Here is a 9,365-nt window from a genome sequence, read left to right on the forward strand (position 1 = left end):
TCTTTGTGAATTGATTTTAGGGGATGTTACACCCCTGCCCCACTTCACTCCCTCCACCTATGCTGATATAAAATCAGATTTTGATGGGGTTTTTTTGTGCTTGTAGGACCCGCCAAATCCAATATGTCTGTGGATTCGGGTGAGTGCCTGTGGCAGTGATAACGTTAACACTTACCGTCATGGAAGATTGCGCCAACCTGGAAAGAGAGTTCAGAATCGTGTTCAGCCTCACAGGGGTACACAGCCTTTGCTTTCATGAGGGTGACACTGAAAAATGGAGGCAATCAGTTAGTGGGCCTCTCGCTATTCGGAAGGGTGGGGATTAGGACACGACTTTCCATCTAGCTGTACAGTGGACTCAGCTGAAGTTATCAATGGAAGCAGTCTGCGTAATTAGCGCCTGTCCGTAAAAATTCCAGAGTAGAGTGTTAAAGTAGAAGAGAAAGAAGTTAGCCATCAAAGAGTAGATATGATTTTAAAAAAGAGAGAAATTTTCAAGTAAGCTTCGACATCATCCAGGCGCATCCTGCCATTTATTACTCAAAGTTCCTCTGGAGTGGATTTGGTGTACGTTTGCAAAGCACAAAACCGTTTCCACACTTTTTGACCAATTAATTTCAATGGCTTTTTCCATGACTTATCCACACATTTATACTTACTGCATACATATTTGAATAATCTTACAAAATACAGATTGTATTGTACTAACAAAGCACAATTTCAAGTCAATTACATACTTTCCAATGACTTTAAGATTTTATAAATTTTCATGATTTTGATGAATTTTTAAAGATTTGTATTAATTTCCATGACTAGAAGTCAGTGTACCATCAGAATGATTTTAAAACTGATATTTCAAGGTAAATAATAATAATAATAATAATAAATAGAACTTACATATAGTTGTCTTAAATATTTTAATTTGTGACTTCAAAAATGTATTAAAGTTAGATCAGAATGATTTTAAAACTGATATTTCAGGGTAAATACTACTACTACTACTTATACTACTACTACTAATAATAATAAATACAATTTACATAAAGTTGCCTTCAAGATTTTCATTTGTGACTTTAAAATTTATTAAAAAGTCATTGTAATTAATGAAACCTTTAAAATGAATTGGAAATCAAAGGAATCAATAAAATCCTTGAAATTCACATTAATTGTTATTACCTTTTAAAGATTTTATTAATTCCCATGACCAATTATTTTAAATCAATAATTCTGTGACGTCAAAATTAATCATATTAATTCACAATTAATAAAATCTTTCATCTTTAATCGTTGATTTCAATGACTTCTCAAAGATTTCATTAATTTGCATGATTTTAACAGAACCAGTGTGTGGATACTGAGGATATAGCAACAATGTACTCTAGACTCTCTTCACTAATACTTAACACCATTAACACCTGACAGTCTGCTGAATGTTTTATATATTGCCTCATATCAATGTCTCCTAAAGATAATACACGACCCAGGCAGACACCCAGAAAGTTACTGCAGGAGTTCTAACGAAAATGTGCTCTTTACAACTGCAACATAAGAAAGACGTCATTCCCGAAGGTCAGTCATTTTTTTGCCAACAGCTTTTTAACAGATTGAAAGACTTTAAATTGAATGAGTCTGATCACCTGCCACTGGGCATCACTCATTTTATAGAATGGAAAGTTAATGCATCTTTGTGTCTGGATCAGAACTATAGATGATTGCAATGGCCCCTGCCTGGAAAGTGTGAGACTGAGAGGAAGTGTGTGTGTGTGTGTGTGTGTGTGTGTGTATACAGGTGTATGTAGAGTCGGAAATAGAGGTGAGAAAGTAGAGATCACAGAGAGAGAGAGAGAGAGAGAGAGAGCAGAGTTGCGTCGGCGTGTAGGAGGGAAGAAAAAGTTGGTGAGTGTGTGAGTCGGAGGCTAAACAATGACAGATGAAGACTTTTGCAAGTGAGTGAATGCATGTGTGATTGAGTTAATAGCCTGAGGCTGAGAGCTTAAGTGAGACTTTGAGTGCGAAGAATCAATGAAACGGTGAGAGAGTGTTTGCGGAAAAGATTGAGCCAAAACCGGCCAAACTCACTTAAACTAACAGATTGGAACAAATTCATTACATGCTAAAGGTGGTGTGCATAAGTGTATAATACATGTTCTTCAGGGACAAGAGTGTTTACATCTTACCTTTCCTCAGGTTTATTCTTCTCAGTTCCTACAGATCCAGGTTTCACCGGTGTAACTGAGGCAGGGGAGGCAGAATTCATCCATGAAGCTGTGGCAGTACATATCCTGCGGAACAAAAAATTGCCACAAAGTATTTATACTGTACCATCCTCATAAAGTAAAAGACGGTAATTCTAGAAACACTGTCAGTAAGTGGGAAAAAAAATTGCAGCTCAGGTAGTGACCCAGGTTTGGACTGATACATTTTGTTGCATTCCACAAATCGCATAATTTTAAGCTTCAATGCTACTTTTTTACCATCAAACACATAAATACACAACAAACAGCTGAGAGTCAGAGACGACAAAGAATAGTTAAAAGACACACACAATCTGCAGCATTCCTGACACACAAACCCCTTCATCATTATTCCTCTTAGAGAGGCTGCGCTGCTCAGACAGTCTCACAACCTCAGATAGGGAGAGAGAAGTGAAGGTTATGAGGAAAACTGCCCAAAGTCCCTAAGAATCTGAAGCATTTAGAAAATGCAAATAATGCAAATGAGCACTTTAGATCAGAAATAGCCGAAAACAGGATCAGGCAATGCAGGAGATGAATTGCGGAAGTCAACATTAAATGATAATACTGCCACTCATAAAAATTAATCATGCCATAAACTAGTATTTGCATCAATTTATTAAAATAATATTTTCAAAACATATTTATTCATATTCCTTAGAATCAGTCTAAATCAGTTATTTCAGTAATTTAATCTTAATTAAAATGTTTGAAACTGGTTAAAATACGGCTAACTGTGGAACAATCAAGATTCAATGAATTAAAATGTATTCGATTTGTTTACTTATAATAAACCGGATTTATTCATGATAAATATATAAACCTGTTTAGTGTATATTTAAAACGCGTTTGCTTTATAAGTAAATCTCATTCTTAAAACTGTGTAATCCAAATGGATGGATATTTTATATTTTATATATGCAATTAAAATACATAAGTCTTGAATGTACTGTTACAATTCAAAAGAACTCTGTTCTATTTTATTTTATTTTTAAAGTTTTATTTATTCCTGTGATGGCAAAGCATTTTTCATGATTCTTCATGATTGTTCTTGTTCAACTTAATTATATTATAATAAACCGGATTTATTCATGATAAATATATAAACCTGTTTAGTGTATATTTAAAACGCATTTGCTTTATAAGTAAATCTCATTCTTAAAACTGTGTAATCCAAATGGATGGATATTTTATATTTTATATATGCAATTAAAATACATAAGTCTTGAATGTACTGTTACAATTCAAAAGAACTCTGTTCTATTTTATTTTATTTTTAAAGTTTTATTTATTCCTGTGATGGCAAAGCATTTTTCATGATTCTTCATGATTGTTCTTGTTCAAAAGAACAACATTTATTTATATAAAATTTCTGCAACATTATAAACATCTTTACTGTCACTTTTGAAAAATGTAATGTGTCCTTGCATTAGATATATAAATGTTCAATAGCATTCAGTAACATGTCCAGAAAACTGTGCATAACAGTTCAAACAAAGCCATACTCTTAATTAGATTTGGAAACTCAAGAGAATGAAGACTCAAGAGAAATGTGTGTGTGCTGAAGGTGAGGGGAGTGAAGGACTTACAGGAGCAGGGATAGTGGCAGCACAGGGGCAAACGAGGAGAAGTATAGTCCAGCAGAAAGAGAGAGAAAGAGATATACAGTGTATATATATATTTATAGTATGTATAGAAAGAGAGAGAGAGAGAGAGAGAGATGCAGTGATTTATGACTCTGCAGTGGGTCAGTGAGTCCTCAGCTGCTGCACATCAGCATGAGACTCCAGCAGCGCTGCAGTGCAGCAAATCCACTCATTAACCTCACACCAGCCACACACACACCTCACACCAGCCGTGTGAGTCCCAGCTAATACACCACACACGCTGTTCCATACACAACGTTCACGCTCACACAAATTTCAAATCAAGGTTATGCCAATGGTGTTACATCAAACATCAGATGTCACCAGGGTAACGAGTCACTCCAGAAAAAAAAAGTGTTTACACATTCTTATCTGAATCGTCAAACTCTAGAGAAAAGCTAAATGAAGTGGGGAAAAAATATAAATTCATAAGGTTGCCCTGGCAACCGGCAGAACCACAGGAAAATGGTTTCACCTCCCAAAAATGCTTTTACAATTACAACTAAGCCAAACCAAGAAAATTGTATTCACTTTGAACTATTAAAAATAGAACTAGGCACAGAATTGCATATTACGACTTTTAAAAGAGGCACAAAACGATTTTAAACTAAAGAAAGAAAAAAAAACATTGAACAACTGTGTTTAACAAATCAATGCAGCTCTTTTAAGTTTTGCTTACTGATAAACAGTCTGTAAATACAGTAAGTACATGCAACATTGGATATACTGTATAGTGACATGCTGCATGATGTAGCCTATGGAAATGCAGTTATATTCCCGAAAATTCAAGTTATGTGGGCAAAAATGCCCTTGTTTGAGTTTTTGTCTTATATTTGTATCATATGACATAGTTTAGCAATATCACAGGATCAAGAGTGCTGTTTTTCTGAATAGCTGCTGTTTTGTTACTAATCGAGTGAGCCAATGCTTCAGTGACCCAGTCACTTGCTTCAGACATTTGAATGAACTGATTGAATGAATGACTGAATGACTCAATTATTGATATAGTGACTTGCAGCCACCTATGGCACTTAGTTTTATATTTAGAGTATCAATTATTTTTTTCTTCATATCATAAATATTTCAATATTCATAAAAATTATATTTATGCAATGTTGAGTCAAAAATATTTATTTCTAAAGCTACCTTTAAAAAAAAAAAAAAAAGTCTATTTAATGCTTTTCTCATTCAAAACAATAACGACTTTGATCTTTTGAGGGGTAATTTCTAAGCCAAAATTTACGTGTGATTAATTAATAAGTAAATAATTACATAAATATTTTGAATTGTTTAACAGCCCTAATTATAATATTATAAATAATTATAATATTATATGAATACATTTTAAGTGCTGTAATTGGTCACCATTTGAAAGTTTGAAAGAAACAAATTTTCAACACTGATCTATATATTGCAATTAATTAATATTATGATTAATATATGTATTTAATAATAATAATAATAATAATAATAATAATAATATATTATAAATTACATAGTTTTACATATATACCTATATATTAATCAGAATAATTACATAAAAATTGTGGGGGAAAAACAATTATATATATTTTTTTTTGTTTGTTTGTTTTGTTTTTTGTTTTTGTTTCTTTTTTCACAAAAAAAAAATAAAATAAAATAAAATAAAATATATATATATATATAAAAATGTGTGTGTGTATTTTTCTTTAATCTAGCATATCCATAACTGGCATAATTTGGAAAATTGTTATCCCTAGATCAATCTGTATTTGCATATATACATATATAGCATGTCACAGGACACTACTGTCAATTTTGTTTGTATATATGCAAATACAGATTGATCTAGGGATAAGAATTTCCCAAATTATGCCAGTTATGGATATGCTGGATTAAAGAAACAGTCTGTGCTGCAACACATTACCTCTCTAACAAGGCAAGAATACAATAAATGTCTCATCAGTTGCACAGTGATCATCACCTGTCAACATCTAAAACTTCATTAAGTGTGACAAAGCACAATTCAGCATTTTTATCTTGACTTGATATCTAGTACAGCAACCCTATGATCTGTGCTCTCCTGCTTCAAGGCCAGAGGCAGAGAGATTTACAGATAATCAGGTGACAACTTCATGACATATGGACAGGAGTAGCTCTGTAAGTGACAGCGCCCCGTAGAAGGGTAAACAAGGCAAACATCTCTCTGTGTCAATAGTGTTTATGGGGTAGGGCCATGGCCACCTGTCCCTCGGACAAACAGCAGGCAGGATTTACAGGCGCACAGGAAGCCGCTTCCTCTGATGGCAGAGAGTGGGAAACGGCAGGGAGAGAAGCAGAGGGTTACATAAGACCAGCGCCGTCTGCGCACAGGACTCCAGGCCAAGAAGAGAGAGCAGCATGTGCTCAAAGAGTAAGAGTAACTCTAATGTATAGGGGAAAAGGGGGAAGTGAATGGGGAATAGAGTGATCAAGGGGGTGCAGGATCAAATGGTGGTTTTTGGTTTGTGGAAATTAGTCAGAACAAAATCTATCCAAATTTGGAGTGGACTGGTAGAAACAGATGTGTGGACACAAAGTTTATTTCCAGGTAACTCTGCAGAATGTGGTGGGCCCCTATTAGGATTCAACACAAAAGCCCCAGACAAACACTCAGCATCTAAGAAGGGCTGTGAAAGAGCTGAGAAACCAGAGGCAAAACCTCTGGCAAATAACACTGGCACAGGATAAGACTCTAAGCATAAGAACTAACTCAAGTTGACAAGCACAGGCTTGAGCTCAGAAACAGAACAAAATACAAACACACACACACACACCCCTCTGGAAATGAATAAGGTAGAGCTGAAGGGATGGCCAGGTTTCAACATAGCTTCAATATAGATCGGCTTTGTGGTAGTTTTCTGCAATTAAATTCTAATTATTATTTTAAACATATAAAAATGTAAAATGGATTAAAACATGATACACCTTCCTGCTGCTGCTTTTTTTCTGACCAGTGTTATTTTAGTATTATTTATATACTATTCTAGTTTTTATTAATATTTTAGCCTTTTTTTTTGTTTTAATTCTCATGTTTTTTTATATTACAATTTAGTTTTTTTAAATTTTATTTTAAATTTCAGTTTATATTAAATATGCAACACATGAGCAATGCATATAATGACATGTTTTGGAGAGAGGAGAGTCTTTGCTACATACCCAGTGGTCTCTGGCAGGGATGAGCTAATGGTGGCGTGATGATTTTTAGATTTCTCGGGGGGCGTTCCAGAGGCGTTCGAAGACTGGGAGGAGACCGACTCATTACTGCCCACTGATGTCTCATCATTAACCAGGGCTGGACTCTCAGAGGATGGAGAGACTGTCAGAGCAAGGGAGCAAGCAGCAAGGAACAGAAAGAATGGTTAAGGGAAAAAAACAAAACAATAATGCACAAAAGACAAAAAGAAAGACAATATAGGAATGAAAAATACAGATACAGATACAGAGAGAGAGAAAGCGAGAGCCAAGTTCAGAACCATTCTTGACATTAATTCACACTATTCATGAATATGTTATGTGAATACTCCATAGAAATGAGCTTGGTAAGTCTGTGTGTGTGCATGTGTCCGGTGGTATACTGTATGTGGTCTGGGAAAACTAAAGACTCCGTATTACTTCATGATCCAATTAGTAAAACATTTTTAGTTATTCTTTTTTTGTCCTCATACTGTCATCATATTAGTTCATCACATTCAAGAGTTTCAAACAAAGTTTTTTCAAGAAAAAATAAAAAAAATAAAAATGAGTTTAAGGATTCAAACTGCACCTTCTTTCAAAATAAATCCTGGTGTGATATTTTGATTATTTTCTCACCCTTTCTCATTCTTAATGCCTTTGTAGAAATTAATTGGCATGTCTTATTTTGAAACAGACAGTTTGTTATTGGTTTTAACACTCTTGTGTAGCAAAGTGACTGCTGCCATATACATTTAAACAAAAACACTACGTGTTAGAGGTAATATAAACACTTATTGTGTTCTAACAACAAAAAAAATACTTCTATCCTGTTCTGTCCTATATCCTAGTATTTTGCCAATATAAATTGTATAAATTATAGTATTTGGCATTAAGGGCGGCCATACTTTTCACCCAAAGTTTCACATATCCTGCACAAAACTCAAATGCACAGAGGTCCTTTAAACCTGAAAATGCTGATTTCATGAATCCATTATAAAGGCACAAATGTACAGTTTTCCACCTTAGTGTGTTTATGTTGGCAGTGGCCACATCCCCTTTCTATAGTAACATCCCAAAGTAGAGAGATCTCTACTAAACAAATAACCAGTGTTTACAATCTTGTGTGGAAAAGTGTGGTTAGTCTGACTCTGAAAACTGCAGCACTTTCAAACCCCACACACTTCTTGGAAAGCTTTGCAACAATGTGCTAATTCACTTTGTGAAAAAAGTTAATACTAATTTGAGTACACATGCACAGCTGCAGAGTAAAAAAAGTAAAAAAAAAACAACAACTCATAACTGTTTAACTGAAAAGTGAAACTTGAGATATGGTCTGCTTTGTTCTGTACAAAAAATAAAAATCATTTGTTCGAAACCAAAGGATAATCCTGCATTGATCCCAGTCTGAAATCATTCCTGTTGGGTGGTGTATCAAACCCAAATAGAAAATTTAACACTGGGAGACACATTTCTAAGCAGTCCAGGGTCACTAAGGCATCAGTTATCCACCTAAATATGGACTGGCAAACTACATCCTATAGCCCAGAGTGACAATGGGTAATCAGCATGTTTCAGCAGAACATCACATCTGATTGCTCAGTGTGCAGTAGTCTTACAGTCATGAACCCTCACTGAGACAAAAGGTCAAACTCCACACGGGAATAAACTGCAAAAGGACTGCATAAGTACTGTACAAATGGTGATTTTACCACTAGGATTATCCAACTGAACATTTACATCTATGAATTGCTGCACGTCTTTAAAGTGGTAGCTTAACAGTTTATATATTATATATTGTATCTTCAGGCTCAGACGGAATCTGCAGACTTTTTTTCCAGTATTTTCTGTAATTTTGGTGCAATACATATGAGAGTCTGTGTGGGTCTGCTTATCTTTATTTTTCCCTATATTATGCAGATGCAGGCTCTATATTATGTATTTGATAGCAGACATATGTGACAACTATAATTCCTTGTGGTGTTTTGCTTCACCTTACTGTGCTTAAAGCCGATTAGTCTCTCGTACCTGTTTGAATATCCAGCACCTGCGGGTTGTATACAGCCAGCGGGCGATTCTGTCGGCTGAGCCTCTTGGACTGTCTGGTTGGTGCAAAGAGGTGTGCAGTTGCTAAGGATGGAGAGCTGCTCGGAGCATGCCCGAATATCTAAAAGAACAAAAAGTTAGTGGGATTTGCTGGCTAGACTGCGTTGTTGTGTGTGTGTGTGTGTGTGTGTGTGTGTGTGTGTGTGTGTGTGTGTGTGTGTGTGTGTATGTAAAACAAAGAGAACAG

General features: G+C 35.1%; 1 protein-coding gene across 1 annotated transcript in view; it reads right to left on the reverse strand.

Annotated features, from left to right (window-relative positions):
- Window positions 1-9,365, reverse strand: part of LOC107734541 (rho GTPase-activating protein 10) — a 67,680-nt gene that overhangs the window by 7,135 nt on the left and 51,180 nt on the right. The window contains 4 exon segments of the mRNA XM_016546530.1: window positions 176-267; window positions 2,178-2,282; window positions 7,058-7,217; window positions 9,101-9,239. Coding sequence (XP_016402016.1) covers window positions 176-267; window positions 2,178-2,282; window positions 7,058-7,217; window positions 9,101-9,239 — 496 coding nt within the window.

Source organism: Sinocyclocheilus rhinocerous, unplaced genomic scaffold (genome assembly GCF_001515625.1).
Source record: "Sinocyclocheilus rhinocerous isolate Xijiao unplaced genomic scaffold, SAMN03320098_v1.1 scaffold580, whole genome shotgun sequence".
Classification (NCBI taxonomy): domain Eukaryota; kingdom Metazoa; phylum Chordata; class Actinopteri; order Cypriniformes; family Cyprinidae; genus Sinocyclocheilus; species Sinocyclocheilus rhinocerous.